A 22942-nucleotide genomic window follows, 5' to 3' on the forward strand; every position below is an offset into this window, starting at 1 on the left:
TTTACTATTGATTATGGAGAAAGATAATTGTACCTCTGATCATTTGACTTTTGTTATGAGATCAGATTATAACTAGAATATGTGTAATCTCAAAGAATAAAAAACAGTTTCCATTTTAATTTGGAGAGCACATTGAGTTTTATGAAAAGAGTTGCACGTAGCCTTTTACAACATTTGGTTGTATACTATACTGGAATTGGTTGGTGCATAAATAAAGTTTCTCATATAGTTTCAGTGGCTCCACCCGCTTCCTGGGAACACAGAGAAGTCAGACTACTTACATTTAAAATAAAAATCTTACTTTGGTCAATCTAAAGCGAATAGACATGGCCCTGACAGAACATGACTGGCAAGTAGACACACCATTCTGTCCTGATTGGTTGGATGTTCATTACTTTTATCTCTCCTGTTTACAGATGGCAGAGGCAAGCGATACTGGATCTCTCTCTCTCTCTCTCTCTCTCTCTCACTCTGAGGTGATATTTTTTATAGAAGCTACCAAACCGTGATGAACTTCAACAAATATTACAAAAAGTAACAACTTAAAAATCTGGCTTAAAAAGTCATTGACTGCATCTTTAATGAATGCTTTTTTAACACTACCTCACTACTGATTAACAAATTGCTCAGAAATATGTAATGTGAAAATTCTAACAAGTTATTGTTGGGAATGCACTTTTTCTGAGTGACATGCTCTGTTGTGACTTTATACCCATAAATACCTGATTTCCTCTAGAAATGAATTAACAAACGTGCCTTTTTCCTCCTAGACAACGAATGAGTTTCATTTTATAATAGAAACTTACAAATGCTCATATCATTGCTAAAATTGCAAGATGGAACATAATCCCATCAGCATTCTCAATCTTAACTTTTGCTTCTAATTTAGTTACTGTAATAATATGCTTTCAAATGAATAACTGAGCAATAAACATTAAGGACAGAAAATAAGCAAAATATTTAAGTATCATGTGACACAAGGGAAAGAAATAGACACAAGAAACATGATTACCTGAAAAAGGGGAAGAAAAAGAAGATTGATATAATTAGGAAGTCAGTAGTGCATTCTTCGTGTGTTCTCTTACTGTGTTTGAGAATTTCTATTTTGTATACAGCTAATTAGTAAAACTAAAAATTAGTCCATGGACAGATGATTACATTTCATTTTACATTTTCCAGCCTACATTCACACCAGTGACATCAGATTTACTTTCTACTGTCAGTGTGTTCTAACAACAACAACAACAACAATAATAATAATAATAATAATAATAATAATAATAATAATAATAATAATTTATTATTATTATTATTATTATTATTATTATTAATATTATTATTTACACCATCAAAGTTCTAACAGTGGTTATTATTCAGATAATATAGTTGTAAGTCTCATTAGTTACTCAGTTGAACTGAAGCTGAATGGCAAGTAAACTGAATAAAGAAAAAAAATGTCATGAAAAAATGCAATATAAAAATATACTACATATGTTATACTACATATACTTGTATTTACAGATATGTAAAGCCTAAAGACCATGAAACACTCACAGTGCACTGTAATGTTGAGAGGATCTGATGTCACTACAGGAGGAGGTTGAGGTCCTTCTGGTCCCAGTTTCAGTTCTGCCTCACATCTGTACTGAACTCCATCATCATCTTTGCTTGTGGAGATCCAGAGTGTATTAGAATAGTTTACTGGGGTTATGGAGGAATGGTGATCAGATTCTACACTTTTCACTAGATGTTGTCCTTTGTACCAGTTCACAGTGAGGAGATGAACAGGAGCAACATTCTGAACATCACACTGGAGCTCGTACTGGCTGCCTTCAATCATCGGCCCTGTGTGACCCACAGTGCTGATGGAAACCCGGTCTGGACGCTCTGTGGGGAAAGAGTAGAAATTCTATCATACTGTGTATGCAGAACAGGGCATAAGTTATTATATCTCAAAGCCAACAGGTAAGATACAACTCACTGTAAACAGTAACTTGGAGAGTGAGTTCGCACTGCTTGTTTGTGTTGATGTAGCAAATTGGTTCTATGTCCCAGTGTGTGAGGCTCTCTACCCTCCAGGTGATGAACTGGACATCGTCCACCATGTCTACTGCTCCCTCCGATGCCTCCCAGCCCATGCCATGGTGGTTGATGGTTGTGGAACAGTTAGCTGAGGCTGAAGCCCCAAACTCCACAGCTAACTTAACAGGCTGAAGTTTAATGGGACAATCACCTGCCAAAACATATTGCTCCATTTCAATCATTTTACTATTGATTATGGAGAAAGATAATTGTACCTCTGATCATTTGACTTTTGTTATGAGATCAGATTATAACTAGAATATGTGTAATCTCAAAGAATAAAAAACAGTTTCCATTTTAATTTGGAGAGCACATTGAGTTTTATGAAAAGAGTTGCACGTAGCCTTTTACAACATTTGGTTGTATACTATACTGGAATTGGTTGGTGCATAAATAAAGTTTCTCATATAGTTTCAGTGGCTCCACCCGCTTCCTGGGAACATAGAGAAGTCAGACTACTTACATTCAAAATAAAAATCTTACTTTGGTCAATCTAAAGCGAATAGACATGGCCCTGACAGAACATGACTGGCAAGTAGACACACCATGCTGTCCTGATTGGTTGGATGTTCATTAGTTTTATCTCTCCTGTTTACAGATGGCAGAGGCAAGCGATACTGGATCTCTCTCTCTCTCACTCTCTCTCTCTCTCTCACTCTGAGGTGATATTTTTTAGAGAAGCTACCAAACCGTGATGAACTTCAACAAATATTACAAAAAGTAACAACTTAAAAATCTGGCTTAAAAAGTCATTGACTGCATCTTTAATGAATGCTTTATAACACTACCTCACTACTGATTCACAAATTGCTCAGAAATATATAATGTGAAAATTCTAACAAGTTATTGTTGGGAATGCACTTTTTCTGAGTGACATGCTCTGTTGTGAGTTTATACCCATAAATACCTGATTTCCTCTAGAAATGAATTAACAAACGTGCCTTTTTCCTCCTAGACAACGAATGAGTTTCATTTTATAATAGAAACTTACAAATGCTCATATCATTGCTAAAATTGCAAGATGGAACATAATCCCATCAGCATTCTCAATCTTAACTTCTGCTTCTAATTTAGTTACTGTAATAATATGCTTTCAAATGAATAACTGAGCAATAAACATTAAGGACAGAAAATAAGCAAAATATTTAAGTATCATATGACACAAGGGAAAGAAATAGACACAAGAAACATGATTACCTGAAAAAGGGGAAGAAAAAGAAGATTGATATAATTAGGAAGTCAGTAGTGCATTCTTCGTGTGTTCTCTTACTGTGTTTGAGAATTTCTATTTTGTATACAGCTAATTAGTAAAACTAAAAATTAGTCCATGGACAGATGATTACATTTCATTTTACATTTTCCAGCCTACATTCACACCAGTGACATCAGATTTACTTTCTACTGTCAGTGTGTTCTAACAACAACAGTAATAATAATAATAATAATAATAATAATAATAATAAATTATTATTATTATTATTATTATTTACACCATCAAAGTTCTAACAGTGGTTATTATTCAGATAATATAGTTGTAAGTCTCATTAGTTACTGAATTGAACTGAAGCTGAATGGCAAGTAAACTGAATAAAGAAAAAAACATGTCATGAAAAAATGCAATATAAAAATGTAGTATAACATAACATATGTTATACTACATATACTTGTATTTACAGATATGTAAAGCCTAAAGACCATGAAACACTCACAGTGCACTGTAATGTTGAGAGGATCTGATGTCACTACAGGAGGAGGTTGAGGTCCTTCTGGTCCCAGTTTCAGTTCTGCCTCACATCTGTACTGAACTCCATCATCATCTTTGCTTGTGGAGATCCAGAGTGTATTAGAATAGTTTACTGGGGTTATGGAGGAATGGTGATCAGATTCTACACTTTTCACTAGATGTTGTCCTTTGTACCAGTTCACAGTGAGGAGATGAACAGGAGCAACATTCTGAACATCACACTGGAGCTCGTACTGGCTGCCTTCAATCATCGGCCCTGTGTGACCCACAGTGCTGATGGAAACCCGGTCTGGACGCTCTGTGGGGAAAGAGTAGAAATTCTATCATACTGTGTGTGCAGAACAGGGCATAAGTTATTATATCTCAAAGCCAACAGGTAAGATCCAACTCACTGTAAACAGTAACTTGGAGAGTGAGTTCGCACTGCTTGTTTGTGTTGATGTAGCAAATTGGTTCTATGTCCCAGTGTGTGAGGCTCTCTACCCTCCAGGTGATGAACTGGACATCGTCCACCATGTCTACTGCTCCCTCCGATGCCTCCCAGCCCATGCCATGGTGGTTGATGGTTGTGGAACAGTTAGCTGAGGCTGAAGCCCCAAACTCCACAGCTAACTTAACAGGCTGAAGTTTAATGGGACAATCACCTGCCAAAACATATTGCTCCATTTCAATCATTTTACTATTGATTATGGAGAAAGATAATTGTACCTCTGATCGTTTGACTTTTGTTATGAGATCAGATTATAACTAGAATATGTGTAATCTCAAAGATTAAAAAACAGTTTCCATTTTAATTTGGAGAGCACATTGAGTTTTATGAAAAGAGTTGCACGTAGCCTTTTACAACATTTGGTTGTATACTATACTGGAATTGGTTGGTGCATAAATAAAGTTTCTCACATAGTTTCAGTGGCTCCACCCGCTTCCTGGGAACATAGAGAAGTCAGACTACTTACATTCAAAATAAAAATCTTACTTTGGTCAATCTAAAGCGAATAGACATGGCCCTGACAGAACATGACTGGCAAGTAGACACACCATGCTGTCCTGATTGGTTGGATGTTCATTAGTTTTATCTCTCCTGTTTACAGATGGCAGAGGCAAGCGATACTGGATCTCTCTCTCTCTCTCTCTTTCTCTCTCTCTCTCACTCTGAGGTGATTTTTTTTTATAGAAGCTACCAAACTGTGATGAACTTTAACAAATATTACAAAAAGTACCAACTTAAAAGTCTGGCTTAAAAAGTCATTGACTGAAATCTTTAATGAATGCTTTTTTAACACTACCTCACTACTGATTAACAAATTGCTCAGAAATATATAATGTGAAAATTCTAACAAGTTATTGTTGGGAATGCACTTTTTCTGAGTGACATGCTCTGTTGTGACTTTATACCCATAAACACCTGATTTCCTCTAGAAATGAATTACCAAACGTGCCTTTTTCCTCCTAGACAACGAATGAGTTTCATTTTATAATAGAAACTTACAAATGCTCATATCATTGCTAAAATTGCAAGATGGAACATAATCCCATCAGCATTCTCAATCTTAACTTCTGCTTCTAATTTAGTTACTGTAATAATATGCTTTCAAATGAATAACTGAGCAATAAACATTAAGGACAGAAAATAAGCAAAATATTTAAGTATCATATGACACAAGGGAAAGAAATAGACACAAGAAACATGATTACCTGAAAAAGGGGAAGAAAAAGAAGATTGATATAATTAGGAAGTCAGTAGTGCATTCTTCGTGTGTTCTCTTACTGTGTTTGAGAATTTCTATTTTGTATACAGCTAATTAGTAAAACTAAAAATTAGTCCATGGACAGATGATTACATTTCATTTTACATTTTCCAGCCTACATTCACACCAGTGACATCAGATTTACTTTCTACTGTCAGTGTGTTCTAACAACAACAACAACAGTAATAATAATAATAATAATAATAATAATAATAATAATAATAATAAATTATTATTATTATTATTATTATTTACACCATCAAAGTTCTAACAGTGGTTATTATTCAGATAATATAGTTGTAAGTCTCATTAGTTACTGAATTGAACTGAAGCTGAATGGCAAGTAAACTGAATAAAGAAAAAAACATGTCATGAAAAAATGCAATATAAAAATGTAGTATAACATAACATATGTTATACTACATATACTTGTATTTACAGATATGTAAAGCCTAAAGACCATGAAACACTCACAGTGCACTGTAATGTTGAGAGGATCTGATGTCACTACAGGAGGAGGTTGAGGTCCTTCTGGTCCCAGTTTCAGTTCTGCCTCACATCTGTACTGAACTCCATCATCATCTTTGCTTGTGGAGATCCAGAGTGTATTAGAATAGTTTACTGGGGTTATGGAGGAATGGTGATCAGATTCTACACTTTTCACTAGATGTTGTCCTTTGTACCAGTTCACAGTGAGGAGATGAACAGGAGCAACATTCTGAACATCACACTGGAGCTCGTACTGGCTGCCTTCAATCATCGGCCCTGTGTGACGCACAGTGCTGATGGAAACCCGGTCTGGAGGCTCTGTGGGGAAAGAGTAGAAATTCTATCATACTGTGTATGCAGAACAGGGCATAAGTTATTATATCTCAAAGCCAACAGGTAAGATACAACTCACTGTAAACAGTAACTTGGAGAGTGAGTTCGCACTGCTCGTTTGCGTTGATGTAGCAAAATGGTTTTATGTCCCAGTGTGTGAGGCTCTCTACCCTCCAGGTGATGAACTGGACATCGTCCACCATGTCTACTGCTCCCTCCGATGCCTCCCAGCCCATGCCATGGTGGTTGATGGTTGTGGAACAGTTAGCTGAGGCTGAAGCCCCAAACTCCACAGCTAACTTAACAGGCTGAAGTTTAATGGGACAATCACCTGCCAAAACATATTGCTCCATTTCAATCATTTTACTATTGATTATGGAGAAAGATAATTGTACCTTTGATCGTTTGACTTTTGTTATGAGATCAGATTATAACTAGAATATGTGTAATCTCAAAGAATAAAAAACAGTTTCCATTTTAATTTGGAGAGCACATTGAGTTTTATGAAAAGAGTTGCACGTAGCCTTTTACAACATTTGGTTGTATACTATACTGGAATTGGTTGGTGCATAAATAAAGTTTCTCATATAGTTTCAGTGGCTCCACCCGCTTCCTGGGAACATAGAGAAGTCAGACTACTTACATTCAAAATAAAAATCTTACTTTGGTCAATCTAAAGCGAATAGACATGGCCCTGACAGAACATGACTGGCAAGTAGACACACCATGCTGTCCTGATTGGTTGGATGTTCATTAGTTTTATCTCTCCTGTTTACAGATGGCAGAGGCAAGCGATACTGGATCTCTCTCTCTCTCTCTCTTTCTCTCTCTCTCTCACTCTGAGGTGATTTTTTTTTATAGAAGCTACCAAACTGTGATGAACTTTAACAAATATTACAAAAAGTAACAACTTAAAAGTCTGGCTTAAAAAGTCATTGACTGCATCTTTAATGAATGCTTTTTTAACACTACCTCACTACTGATTCACAAATTGCTCAGAAATATATAATGTGAAAATTCTAACAAGTTATTGTTGGGAATGCACTTTTTCTGAGTGACATGCTCTGTTGTGACTTTATACCCATAAATACCTGATTTCCTCTAGAAATGAATTAACAAACGTGCCTTTTTCCTCCTAGACAACGAATGAGTTTCATTTTATAATAGAAACTTACAAATGCTCATATCATTGCTAAAATTGCAAGATGGAACATAATCCCATCAGCATTCTCAATATTAACTTCTGCTTCTAATTTAGTTACTGTAATAATATGCTTTCAAATGAATAACTGAGCAATAAACATTAAGGACAGAAAATAAGCAAAATATTTAAGTATCATATGACACAAGGGAAAGAAATAGACACAAGAAACATGATTACCTGAAAAAGGGGAAGAAAAAGAAGATTGATATAATTAGGAAGTCAGTAGTGCATTCTTCGTGTGTTCTCTTACTGTGTTTGAGAATTTCTATTTTGTATACAGCTAATTAGTAAAACTAAAAATTAGTCCATGGACAGATGATTACATTTCATTTTACATTTTCCAGCCTACATTCACACCAGTGACATCAGATTTACTTTCTACTGTCAGTGTGTTCTAACAACAACAACAACAGTAATAATAATAATAATAATAATAATAATAATAATAATAATAATAATAATAATAAATTATTATTATTATTATTATTATTTACACCATCAAAGTTCTAACAGTGGTTATTATTCAGATAATATAGTTGTAAGTCTCATTAGTTACTGAATTGAACTAAAGCTGAATGGCAAGTAAACTGAATAAAGAAAAAAACATGTCATGAAAAAATGCAATATAAAAATGTAGTATAACATAACATATGTTATACTACATATACTTGTATTTACAGATATGTAAAGCCTAAAGACCATGAAACACTCACAGTGCACTGTAATGTTGAGAGGATCTGATGTCACTACAGGAGGAGGTTGAGGTCCTTCTGGTCCCAGTTTCAGTTCTGCCTCACATCTGTACTGAACTCCATCATCATCTTTGCTTGTGGAGATCCAGAGTGTATTAGAATAGTTTACTGGGGTTATGGAGGAATGGTGATCAGATTCTACACTTTTCACTAGATGTTGTCCTTTGTACCAGTTCACAGTGAGGAGATGAACAGGAGCAACATTCTGAACATCACACTGGAGCTCGTACTGGCTGCCTTCAATCATCGGCCCTGTGTGACCCACAGTGCTGATGGAAACCCGGTCTGGACGCTCTGTGGGGAAAGAGTAGAAATTCTATCATACTGTGTGTGCAGAACAGGGCATAAGTTATTATATCTCAAAGCCAACAGGTAAGATACAACTCACTGTAAACAGTAACTGGGAGAGTGAGATAGCACTGCTCGTTTGTGTTGATGTAGCAAAATGGTTTTATGTCCCAGTGTGTGAGGCTCTCTACCCTCCAGGTGATGAACTGGACATCGTCCACCATGTCTACTGCTCCCTCCGATGCCTCCCAGCCCATGCCATGGTGGTTGATGGTTGTGGAACAGTTAGCTGAGGCTGAAGCCCCAAACTCCACAGCTAACTTAACAGGCTGAAGTTTAATGGGACAATCACCTGCCAAAACATATTGCTCCATTTCAATCATTTTACTATTGATTATGGAGAAAGATAATTGTACCTCTGATCATTTGACTTTTGTTATGAGATCAGATTATAACTAGAATATGTGTAATCTCAAAGAATAAAAAACAGTTTCCATTTTAATTTGGAGAGCACATTGAGTTTTATGAAAAGAGTTGCACGTAGCCTTTTACAACATTTGGTTGTATACTATACTGGAATTGGTTGGTGCATAAATAAAGTTTCTCATATAGTTTCAGTGGCTCCACCCGCTTCCTGGGAACATAGAGAAGTCAGACTACTTACATTCAAAATAAAAATCTTACTTTGGTCAATCTAAAGCGAATAGACATGGCCCTGACAGAACATGACTGGCAAGTAGACACACCATGCTGTCCTGATTGGTTGGATGTTCATTAGTTTTATCTCTCCTGTTTACAGATGGCAGAGGCAAGCGATACTGGATCTCTCTCTCTCTCTCTCTTTCTCTCTCTCTCTCACTCTGAGGTGATTTTTTTTTATAGAAGCTACCAAACTGTGATGAACTTTAACAAATATTACAAAAAGTACCAACTTAAAAGTCTGGCTTAAAAAGTCATTGACTGCATCTTTAATAAATGCTTTATAACACTACCTCACTACTGATTCACAAATTGCTCAGAAATATGTAATGTGAAAATTCTAACAAGTTATTGTTGGGAATGCACTTTTTCTGAGTGACATGCTCTGTTGTGACTTTATACCCATAAATACCTGATTTCCTCTAGAAATGAATTAACAAACGTGCCTTTTTCCTCCTAGACAACGAATGAGTTTCATTTTATAATAGAAACTTACAAATGCTCATATCATTGCTAAAATTGCAAGATGGAACATAATCCCATCAGCATTCTCAATCTTAACTTCTGCTTCTAATTTAGTTACTGTAATAATATGCTTTCAAATGAATAACTGAGCAATAAACATTAAGGACAGAAAATAAGCAAAATATTTAAGTATCATGTGACACAAGGGAAAGAAATAGACACAAGAAACATGATTACCTGAAAAAGGGGAAGAAAAAGATGATTGATATAATTAGGAAGTCAGTAGTGCATTCTTCGTGTGTTCTCTTACTGTGTTTGAGAATTTCTATTTTGTATACAGCTAATTAGTAAAACTAAAAATTAGTCCATGGACAGATGATTACATTTCATTTTACATTTTCCAGCCTACATTCACACCAGTGACATCAGATTTACTTTCTACTGTCAGTGTGTTCTAACAACAACAACAACAGTAATAATAATAATAATAATAATAATAATAATAATAATAAATTATTATTATTATTATTATTATTATTATTATTATTTACACCATCAAAGTTCTAACAGTGGTTATTATTCAGATAATATAGTTGTAAGTCTCATTAGTTACTGAATTGAACTGAAGCTGAATGGCAAGTAAACTGAATAAAGAAAAAAAATGTCATGAAAAAATGCAATATAAAAATATACTACATATGTTATACTACATATACTTGTATTTACAGATATGTAAAGCCTAAAGACCATGAAACACTCACAGTGCACTGTAATGTTGAGAGGATCTGATGTCACTACAGGAGGAGGTTGAGGTCCTTCTGGTCCCAGTTTCAGTTCTGCCTCACATCTGTACTGAACTCCATCATCATCTTTGCTTGTGGAGATCCAGAGTGTATTAGAATAGTTTACTGGGGTTATGGAGGAATGGTGATCAGATTCTACACTTTTCACTAGATGTTGTCCTTTGTACCAGTTCACAGTGAGGAGATGAACAGGAGCAACATTCTGAACATCACACTGGAGCTCGTACTGGCTGCCTTCAATCATCGGCCCTGTGTGACCCACAGTGCTGATGGAAACCCGGTCTGGACGCTCTGTGGGGAAAGAGTAGAAATTCTATCATACTGTGTGTGCAGAACAGGGCATAAGTTATTATATCTCAAAGCCAACAGGTAAGATACAACTCACTGTAAACAGTAACTTGGAGAGTGAGTTCGCACTGCTTGTTTGTGTTGATGTAGCAAATTGGTTCTATGTCCCAGTGTGTGAGGCTCTCTACCCTCCAGGTGATGAACTGGACATCGTCCACCATGTCTACTGCTCCCTCCGATGCCTCCCAGCCCATGCCATGGTGGTTGATGGTTGTGGAACAGTTAGCTGAGGCTGAAGCCCCAAACTCCACAGCTAACTTAACAGGCTGAAGTTTAATGGGACAATCACCTGCCAAAACATATTGCTCCATTTCAATCATTTTACTATTGATTATGGAGAAAGATAATTGTACCTCTGATCATTTGACTTTTGTTATGAGATCAGATTATAACTAGAATATGTGTAATCTCAAAGATTAAAAAACAGTTTCCATTTTAATTTGGAGAGCACATTGAGTTTTATGAAAAGAGTTGCACGTAGCCTTTTACAACATTTGGTTGTATACTATACTGGAATTGGTTGGTGCATAAATAAAGTTTCTCATATAGTTTCAGTGGCTCCACCCGCTTCCTGGGAACATAGAGAAGTCAGACTACTTACATTCAAAATAAAAATCTTACTTTGGTCAATCTAAAGCGAATAGACATGGCCCTGACAGAACATGACTGGCAAGTAGACACACCATGCTGTCCTGATTGGTTGGATGTTCATTAGTTTTATCTCTCCTGTTTACAGATGGCAGAGGCAAGCGATACTGGATCTCTCTCTCTCTCTCTCTCTCTCTCTCTCTTACTCTGAGGTGATATTTTTTATAGAAGCTACCAAACCGTGATGAACTTCAACAAATATTACAAAAAGTAACAACTTAAAAATCTGGCTTAAAAAGTCATTGACTGCATCTTTAATGAATGCTTTATAACACTACCTCACTACTGATTCACAAATTGCTCAGAAATATGTAATGTGAAAATTCTAACAAGTTATTGTTGGGAATGCACTTTTTCTGAGTGACATGCTCTGTTGTGACTTTATACCCATAAATACCTGATTTCCTCTAGAAATGAATTAACAAACGTGCCTTTTTCCTCCTAGACAACGAATGAGTTTCATTTTATAATAGAAACTTACAAATGCTCATATCATTGCTAAAATTGCAAGATGGAACATAATCCCATCAGCATTCTCAATCTTAACTTTTGCTTCTAATTTAGTTACTGTAATAATATGCTTTCAAATGAATAACTGAGCAATAAACATTAAGGACAGAAAATAAGCAAAATATTTAAGTATCATATGACACAAGGGAAAGAAATAGACACAAGAAACATGATTACCTGAAAAAGGGGAAGAAAAAGAAGATTGATATAATTAGGAAGTCAGTAGTGCATTCTTCGTGTGTTCTCTTACTGTGTTTGAGAATTTCTATTTTGTATACAGCTAATTAGTAAAACTAAAAATTAGTCCATGGACAGATGATTACATTTCATTTTACATTTTCCAGCCTACATTCACACCAGTGACATCAGATTTACTTTCTACTGTCAGTGTGTTCTAACAACAACAACAACAATAATAATAATAATAACAATAATAATAATAATAATTTATTATTATTATTATTATTATTATTATTATTATTTACACCATCAAAGTTCTAACAGTGGTTATTATTCAGATAATATAGTTGTAAGTCTCATTAGTTACTGAGTTGAACTGAAGCTGAATGGCAAGTAAACTGAATAAAGAAAAAAAATGTCATGAAAAAATGCAATATAAAAATGTACTACATATGTTATACTACATATACTTGTATTTACAGATATGTAAAGCCTAAAGACCATGAAACACTCACAGTGCACTGTAATGTTGAGAGGATCTGATGTCACTACAGGACGAGGTTGAGGTCCTTCTGGTCCCAGTTTCAGTTCTGCCTCACATCTGTACTGAACTCCATCATCATCTTTGCTTGTGGAGATCCAGAGTGTATTAGAATAGTTTACTGGGGTTATGGAGGAATGGTGATCAGATTCTACACTTTTCACTAGACTTTGTCCTTTGTACCAGTTCACAGTGAGGAGATGAACAGGAGCAACATTCTGAACATCACACTGGAGCTCGTACTGGCTGCCTTCAATCATCGGTCCTGTGTGACCCACAGTGCTGATAGACACCCGGTCTGGACGCTCTGTGGGGAAAGAGTAGAAATTCTATCATACTGTGTATGCAGAACAGGGCATAAGTTATTATACCTCAAAGCCAACAGGTAAGATCCAACTCACTGTAAACAGTAACTGGGAGACTGAGATAGCACTGCTCGTTTGTGTTGATGTAGCAAATTGGTTCTATGTCCCAGTGTGTGAGGCTCTCTACCCTCCAGGTGATGAACTGGACATCGTCCACCATGTCTACTGCTCCCTCCGATGCCTCCCAGCCCATGCCATGGTGGTTGATGGTTGTGGAACAGTTAGCTGAGGCTGAAGCCCCAAACTCCACAGCTAACTTAACAGGCTGAAGTTTAATGGGACAATCACCTGCCAAAACATATTACTCCATTTCAATCATTTTACTATTGATTATGGAGAAAGATAATTGTACCTCTGATCATTTGACTTTTGTTATGAGATCAGATTATAACTAGAATATGTGTAATCTCAAAGATTAAAAAACAGTTTCCATTTTAATTTGGAGAGCACATTGAGTTTTATGAAAAGAGTTGCACGTAGCCTTTTACAACATTTGGTTGTATACTATACTGGAATTGGTTGGTGCATAAATAAAGTTTCTCATATAGTTTCAGTGGCTCCACCCGCTTCCTGGGAACATAGAGAAGTCAGACTACTTACATTCAAAATAAAAATCTTACTTTGGTCAATCTAAAGCGAATAGACATGGCCCTGACAGAACATGACTGGCAAGTAGACACACCATGCTGTCCTGATTGGTTGGATGTTCATTAGTTTTATCTCTCCTGTTTACAGATGGCAGAGGCAAGCGATACTGGATCTCTCTCTCTCTCTCTCTCTCTCTCTCTCTTACTCTGAGGTGATTTTTTTTTATAGAAGCTACCAAACCGTGATGAACTTCAACAAATATTACAAAAAGTAACAACTTAAAAATCTGGCTTAAAAAGTCATTGACTGCATCTTTAATGAATGCTTTTTTAACACTACCTCACTACTGATTCACAAATTGCTCAGAAATATGTAATGTGAAAATTCTAACAAGTTATTGTTGGGAATGCACTTTTTCTGAGTGACATGCTCTGTTGTGACTTTATACCCATAAATACCTGATTTCCTCTAGAAATGAATTAACAAACGTGCCTTTTTCCTCCTAGACAACGAATGAGTTTCATTTTATAATAGAAACTTACAAATGCTCATATCATTGCTAAAATTGCAAGATGGAACATAATCCCATCAGCATTCTCAATCTTAACTTCTGCTTCTAATTTAGTTACTGTAATAATGTGCTTTCAAATGAATAACTGAGCAATAAACATTAAGGACAGAAAATAAGCAAAATATTTAAGTATCATATGACACAAGGGAAAGAAATAGACACAAGAAACATGATTACCTGAAAAAGGGGAAGAAAAAGAAGATTGATATAATTAGGAAGTCAGTAGTGCATTCTTCGTGTGTTCTCTTACTGTGTTTGAGAATTTCTATTTTGTATACAGCTAATTAGTAAAACTAAAAATTAGTCCATGGACAGATGATTACATTTCATTTTACATTTTCCAGCCTACATTCACACCAGTGACATCAGATTTACTTTCTACTGTCAGTGTGTTCTAACAACAACAACAACAATAATAATAATAATAATAATAATAATAATAATAATTTATTATTATTATTATTATTATTATTTACACCATCAAAGTTCTAACAGTGGTTATTATTCAGATAATATAGTTGTAAGTCTCATTAGTTACTCAGTTGAACTGAAGCTGAATGGCAAGTAAACTGAATAAAGAAAAAAAATGTCATGAAAAAATGCAATATAAAAATATACTACATATGTTATACTACATATACTTGTATTTACAGATATGTAAAGCCTAAAGACCATGAAACACTCACAGTGCACTGTAATGTTGAGAGGATCTGATGTCACTACAGGAGGAGGTTGAGGTCCTTCTGGTCCCAGTTTCAGTTCTGCCTCACATCTGTACTGAACTCCATCATCATCTTTGCTTGTGGAGATCCAGAGTGTATTAGAATAGTTTACTGGGGTTATGGAGGAATGGTGATCAGATTCTACACTTTTCACTAGATGTTGTCCTTTGTACCAGTTCACAGTGAGGAGATGAACAGGAGCAACATTCTGAACATCACACTGGAGCTCGTACTGGCTGCCTTCAATCATCGGCCCTGTGTGACGCACAGTGCTGATGGAAACCCGGTCTGGAGGCTCTGTGGGGAAAGAGTAGAAATTCTATCATACTGTGTATGCAGAACAGGGCATAAGTTATTATATCTCAAAGCCAACAGGTAAGATACAACTCACTGTAAACAGTAACTGGGAGACTGAGATAGCACTGCTCGTTTGTGTTGATGTAGCAAAATGGTTTTATGTCCCAGTGTGTGAGGCTCTCTACCCTCCAGGTGATGAACTGGACATCGTCCACCATGTCTACTGCTCCCTCCGATGCCTCCCAGCCCATGCCATGGTGGTTGATGGTTGTGGAACAGTTAGCTGAGGCTGAAGCCCCAAACTCCACAGCTAACTTAACAGGCTGAAGTTTAATGGGACAATCACCTGCCAAAACATATTGCTCCATTTCAATCATTTTACTATTGATTATGGAGAAAGATAATTGTACCTTTGATCGTTTGACTTTTGTTATGAGATCAGATTATAACTAGAATATGTGTAATCTCAAAGATTAAAAAACAGTTTCCATTTTAATTTGGGGAGCACATTGAGTTTTATGAAAAGAGTTGCACGTAGCCTTTTACAACATTTGGTTGTATACTATACTGGAATTGGTTGGTGCATAAATAAAGTTTCTCATATAGTTTCAGTGGCTCCACCCGCTTCCTGGGAACATAGAGAAGTCAGACTACTTACATTCAAAATAAAAATCTTACTTTGGTCAATCTAAAGCGAATAGACATGGCCCTGACAGAACATGACTGGCAAGTAGACACACCATGCTGTCCTGATTGGTTGGATGTTCATTAGTTTTATCTCTCCTGTTTACAGATGGCAGAGGCAAGCGATACTGGATCTCTCTCTCTCTCTCTCTTTCTCTCTCTCTCTCACTCTGAGGTGATTTTTTTTTATAGAAGCTACCAAACTGTGATGAACTTTAACAAATATTACAAAAAGTACCAACTTAAAAGTCTGGCTTAAAAAGTCATTGACTGCATCTTTAATGAATGCTTTTTTAACACTACCTCACTACTGATTCACAAATTGCTCAGAAATATATAATGTGAAAATTCTAACAAGTTATTGTTGGGAATGCACTTTTTCTGAGTGACATGCTCTGTTGTGACTTTATACCCATAAACACCTGATTTCCTCTAGAAATGAATTAACAAACGTGCCTTTTTCCTCCTAGACAACGAATGAGTTTCATTTTATAATAGAAACTTACAAATGCTCATATCATTGCTAAAATTGCAAGATGGAACATAATCCCATCAGCATTCTCAATATTAACTTCTGCTTCTAATTTAGTTACTGTAATAATATGCTTTCAAATGAATAACTGAGCAATAAACATTAAGGACAGAAAATAAGCAAAATATTTAAGTATCATATGACACAAGGGAAAGAAATAGACACAAGAAACATGATTACCTGAAAAAGGGGAAGAAAAAGAAGATTGATATAATTAGGAAGTCAGTAGTGCATTCTTCGTGTGTTCTCTTACTGTGTTTGAGAATTTCTATTTTGTATACAGCTAATTAGTAAAACTAAAAATTAGTCCATGGACAGATGATTACATTTCATTTTACATTTTCCAGCCTACATTCACACCAGTGACATCAGATTTACTTTCTACTGTCAGTGTGTTCTAACAACAACAACAACAGTAATAATAATAATAATAATAATAATAATAATAATAATAATAATAATAATAATAATAATAATAAATTATTATTATTATTATTATTATTATTTACACCATCAAAGTTCTAACAGTGGTTATTATTCAGATAATATAGTTGTAAGTCTCATTAGTTACTGAATTGAACTGAAGCTGAATGGCAAGTAAACTGAATAAAGAAAAAAACATGTCATGAAAAAATGCAATATAAAAATGTAGTATAACATAACATATGTTATACTACATATACTTGTATTTACAGATATGTAAAGCCTAAAGACCATGAAACACTCACAGTGCACTGTAATGTTGAGAGGATCTGATGTCACTACAGGACGAGGTTGAGGTCCTTCTGGTCCCAGTTTCAGTTCTGCCTCACATCTGTACTGAACTCCATCATCATCTTTGCTTGTGGAGATCCAGAGTGTATTAGAATAGTTTACTGGGGTTATGGAGGAATGGTGATCAGATTCTACACTTTTCACTAGATGTTGTCCTTTGTACCAGTTCACAGTGAGGAGATGAACAGGAGCAACATTCTGAACATCACACTGGAGCTCGTACTGGCTGCCTTCAATCATCGGCCCTGTGTGACCCACAGTGCTGATGGAAACCCGGTCTGGACGCTCTGTGGGGAAAGAGTAGAAATTCTATCATACTGTGTGTGCAGAACAGGGCATAAGTTATTATATCTCAAAGCCAACAGGTAAGATACAACTCACTGTAAACAGTAACTGGGAGACTGAGATAGCACTGCTCGTTTGTGTTGATGTAGCAAAATGGTTTTATGTCCCAGTGTGTGAGGCTCTCTACCCTCCAGGTGATGAACTGGACATCGTCCACCATGTCTACTGCTCCCTCCGATGCCTCCCAGCCCATGCCATGGTGGTTGATGGTTGTGGAACAGTTAGCTGAGGCTGAAGCCCCAAACTCCACAGCTAACTTAACAGGCTGAAGTTTAATGGGACAATCACCTGCCAAAACATATTGCTCCATTTCAATCATTTTACTATTGATTATGGAGAAAGATAATTGTACCTCTGATCATTTGACTTTTGTTATGAGATCAGATTATAACTAGAATATGTGTAATCTCAAAGATTAAAAAACAGTTTCCATTTTAATTTGGAGAGCACATTGAGTTTTATGAAAAGAGTTGCACGTAGCCTTTTACAACATTTGGTTGTATACTATACTGGAATTGGTTGGTGCATAAATAAAGTTTCTCACATAGTTTCAGTGGCTCCACCCGCTTCCTGGGAACATAGAGAAGTCAGACTACTTACATTCAAAATAAAAATCTTACTTTGGTCAATCTAAAGCGAATAGACATGGCCCTGACAGAACATGACTGGCAAGTAGACACACCATGCTGTCCTGATTGGTTGGATGTTCATTAGTTTTATCTCTCCTGTTTACAGATGGCAGAGGCAAGCGATACTGGATCTCTCTCTCTCTCTCTCTCTCTCTCTCTCACTCTGAGGTGATTTTTTTTATAGAAGCTACCAAACTGTGATGAACTTTAACAAATATTACAAAAAGTACCAACTTAAAAGTCTGGCTTAAAAAGTCATTGACTGCATCTTTAATGAATGCTTTATAACACTACCTCACTACTGATTAACAAATTGCTCAGAAATATGTAATGTGAAAATTCTAACAAGTTATTGTTGGGAATGCACTTTTTCTGAGTGACATGCTCTGTTGTGACTTTATACCCATAAACACCTGATTTCCTCTAGAAATGAATTAACAAACGTGCCTTTTTCCTCCTAGACAACGAATGAGTTTCATTTTATAATAGAAACTTACAAATGCTCATATCATTGCTAAAATTGCAAGATGGAACATAATCCCATCAGCATTCTCAATCTTAACTTCTGCTTCTAATTTAGTTACTGTAATAATGTGCTTTCAAATGAATAACTGAGCAATAAACATTAAGGACAGAAAATAAGCAAAATATTTAAGTATCATATGACACAAGGGAAAGAAATAGACACAAGAAACATGATTACCTGAAAAAGGGGAAGAAAAAGATGATTGATATAATTAGGAAGTCAGTAGTGCATTCTTCGTGTGTTCTCTTACTGTGTTTGAGAATTTCTATTTTGTATACAGCTAATTAGTAAAACTAAAAATTAGTCCATGGACAGTTGATTACATTTCATTTTACATTTTCCAGCCTACATTCACACCAGTGACATCAGATTTACTTTCTACTGTCAGTGTGTTCTAACAACAACAACAACAGTAATAATAATAATAATAATAATAATAAATTATTATTATTATTATTATTATTTACACCATCAAAGTTCTAACAGTGGTTATTATTCAGATAATATAGTTGTAAGTCTCATTAGTTACTGAATTGAACTGAAGCTGAATGGCAAGTAAACTGAATAAAGAAAAAAACATGTCATGAAAAAATGCAATATAAAAATGTAGTATAACATAACATATGTTATACTACATATACTTGTATTTACAGATATGTAAAGCCTAAAGACCATGAAACACTCACAGTGCACTGTAATGTTGAGAGGATCTGATGTCACTACAGGACGAGGTTGAGGTCCTTCTGGTCCCAGTTTCAGTTCTGCCTCACATCTGTACTGAACTCCATCATCATCTTTGCTTGTGGAGATCCAGAGTGTATTAGAATAGTTTACTGGGGTTATGGAGGAATGGTGATCAGATTCTACACTTTTCACTAGATGTTGTCCTTTGTACCAGTTCACAGTGAGGAGATGAACAGGAGCAACATTCTGAACATCACACTGGAGCTCGTACTGGCTGCCTTCAATCATCGGCCCTGTGTGACCCACAGTGCTGATGGAAACCCGGTCTGGACGCTCTGTGGGGAAAGAGTAGAAATTCTATCATACTGTGTATGCAGAACAGGGCATAAGTTATTATATCTCAAAGCCAACAGGTAAGATCCAACTCACTGTAAACAGTAACTGGGAGACTGAGATAGCACTGCTCGTTTGTGTTGATGTAGCAAATTGGTTCTATGTCCCAGTGTGTGAGGCTCTCTACCCTCCAGGTGATGAACTGGACATCGTCCACCATGTCTACTGCTCCCTCCGATGCCTCCCAGCCCATGCCATGTTGGTTGATGGTTGTGGAACAGTTAGCTGAGGCTAAAGCCCCAAACTCCACAGCTAACTTAACAGGCTGAAGTTTAATGGGACAATCACCTGCCAAAACATATTACTCCATTTCAATCATTTTACTATTGATTATGGAGAAAGATAATTGTACCTCTGATCATTTGACTTTTGTTATGAGATCAGATTATAACTAGAATATGTGTAATCTCAAAGAATAAAAAACAGTTTCCATTTTAATTTGGAGAGCACATTGAGTTTTATGAAAAGAGTTGCACGTAGCCTTTTACAACATTTGGTTGTATACTATACTGGAATTGGTTGGTGCATAAATAAAGTTTCTCATATAGTTTCAGTGGCTCCACCCGCTTCCTGGGAACATAGAGAAGTCAGACTACTTACATTCAAAATAAAAATCTTACTTTGGTCAATCTAAAGCGAATAGACATGGCCCTGACAGAACATGACTGGCAAGTAGACACACTATGCTGTCCTGATTGGTTGGATGTTCATTAGTTTTATCTCTCTTGTTTACAGATGGCAGAGCCAAGCGATACTGGATCTCTCTCTCTCTCTCTCTCTCTCTCTTACTCTGAGGTGATATTTTTTATAGAAGCTACCAAACCGTGATGAACTTCAACAAATATTACAAAAAGTAACAACTTAAAAGTCTGGCTTAAAAAGTCATTGACTGCATCTTTAATGAATGCTTTATAACACTTCCTCACTACTGATTCACAAATTGCTCAGAAATATGTAATGTGAAAATTCTAACAAGTTATTGTTGGGAATGCACTTTTTCTGAGTGACATGCTCTGTTGTGACTTTATACCCATAAATACCTGATTTCCTCTAGAAATGAATTAACAAACGTGCCTTTTTCCTCCTAGACAACGAATGAGTTTCATTTTATAATAGAAACTTACAAATGCTCATATCATTGCTAAAATTGCAAGATGGAACATAATCCCATCAGCATTCTCAATCTTAACTTCTGCTTCTAATTTAGTTACTGTAATAATATGCTTTCAAATGAATAACTGAGCAATAAACATTAAGGACAGAAAATAAGCAAAATATTTAAGTATCATGTGACACAAGGGAAAGAAATAGACACAAGAAACATGATTACCTGAAAAAGGGGAAGAAAAAGATGATTGATATAATTAGGAAGTCAGTAGTGCATTCTTCGTGTGTTCTCTTACTGTGTTTGAGAATTTATATTTTGTATACAGCTAATTAGTAAAACTAAAAATTAGTCCATGAACAGTTGATTACATTTCATTTTACATTTTCCAGCCTACATTCACACCAGTGACATCAGATTTACTTTCTACTGTCAGTGTGTTCTAACAACAACAACAACAGTAATAATAATAATAATAATAATAATAAATTATTATTATTATTATTATTATTTACACCATCAAAGTTCTAACAGTGGTTATTATTCAGATAATATAGTTGTAAGTCTCATTAGTTACTGAATTGAACTGAAGCTGAATGGCAAGTAAACTGAATAAAGAAAAAAACATGTCATGAAAAAATGCAATATAAAAATATACTACATATGTTATACTACATATACTTGTATTTACAGATATGTAAAGCCTAAAGACCATGAAACACTCACAGTGCACTGTAATGTTGAGAGGATCTGATGTCACTACAGGAGGAGGTTGAGGTCCTTCTGGTCCCAGTTTCAGTTCTGCCTCACATCTGTACTGAACTCCATCATCATCTTTGCTTGTGGAGATCCAGAGTGTATTAGAATAGTTTATTGGGGTTATGGAGGAATGGTGATCAGATTCTACACTTTTCACTAGATGTTGTCCTTTGTACCAGTTCACAGTGAGGAGATGAACAGGAGCAACATTCTGAACATCACACTGGAGCTCGTACTGGCTGCCTTCAGTCATCGGCCCTGTGTGACCCACAGTGCTGATGGAAACCCGGTCTGGACGCTCTGTGGGGAAAGAGTAGAAATTCTATCATACTGTGTGTGCAGAACAGGGCATAAGTTATTATATCTCAAAGCCAACAGGTAAGATCCAACTCACTGTAAACAGTAACTGGGAGACTGAGATAGCACTGCTCGTTTGTGTTGATGTAGCAAATTGGTTCTATGTCCCAGTGTGTGAGGCTCTCTACCCTCCAGGTGATGAACTGGACATCGTCCACCATGTCTACTGCTCCCTCCGATGCCTCCCAGCCCATGCCATGGTGGTTGATGGTTGTGGAACAGTTAGCTGAGGCTGAAGCCCCAAACTCCACAGCTAACTTAACAGGCTGAAGTTTAATGGGACAATCACCTGCCAAAACATATTGCTCCATTTCAATCATTTTACTATTGATTATGGAGAAAGATAATTGTACCTCTGATCATTTGACTTTTGTTATGAGATCAGATTATAACTAGAATATGTGTAATCTCAAAGAATAAAAAACAGTTTCCATTTTAATTTGGAGAGCACATTGAGTTTTATGAAAAGAGTTGCACGTAGCCTTTTACAACATTTGGTTGTATACTATACTGGAATTGGTTGGTGCATAAATAAAGTTTCTCATATAGTTTCAGTGGCTCCACCCGCTTCCTGGGAACACAGAGAAGTCAGACTACTTACATTTAAAATAAAAATCTTACTTTGGTCAATCTAAAGCGAATAGACATGGCCCTGACAGAACATGACTGGCAAGTAGACACACCATGCTGTCCTGATTGGTTGGATGTTCATTACTTTTATCTCTCCTGTTTACAGATGGCAGAGGCAAGCGATACTGGATCTCTCTCTCTCTCTCT

The 22942-nt window shown here is 36.0% G+C and overlaps 2 protein-coding genes across 2 annotated transcripts; both read right to left on the reverse strand.

The window, feature by feature from the left end:
- Positions 1 to 15975: 15975 nt before the first annotated feature.
- LOC128317284 (intercellular adhesion molecule 2-like) lies at positions 15976 to 18031 on the reverse strand. Its single transcript, XM_053228680.1, has 3 exons — positions 17749 to 18031; positions 17329 to 17654; positions 15976 to 16005 (listed from the first exon to the last, which is right to left on the reverse strand). Exons 1-3 carry the CDS (start codon positions 18029 to 18031, stop codon positions 15976 to 15978), a joined length of 639 nt encoding a protein of 212 aa, XP_053084655.1.
- A 1009-nt stretch (positions 18032 to 19040) lies between these two features.
- LOC128317285 (intercellular adhesion molecule 2-like) lies at positions 19041 to 22485 on the reverse strand. The gene is made up of 5 exons (XM_053228681.1): positions 22203 to 22485; positions 21776 to 22108; positions 19981 to 20232; positions 19763 to 19886; positions 19041 to 19044 (listed from the first exon to the last, which is right to left on the reverse strand). The coding sequence occupies exons 1-5, from the start codon at positions 22483 to 22485 to the stop codon at positions 19041 to 19043; spliced, it is 996 nt and encodes a 331-aa protein (XP_053084656.1).
- Positions 22486 to 22942: the final 457 nt, after the last annotated feature.

The sequence above is a fragment of the Pangasianodon hypophthalmus genome, chromosome 23 (genome assembly GCF_027358585.1).
Source record: "Pangasianodon hypophthalmus isolate fPanHyp1 chromosome 23, fPanHyp1.pri, whole genome shotgun sequence".
Taxonomy (NCBI): domain Eukaryota; kingdom Metazoa; phylum Chordata; class Actinopteri; order Siluriformes; family Pangasiidae; genus Pangasianodon; species Pangasianodon hypophthalmus.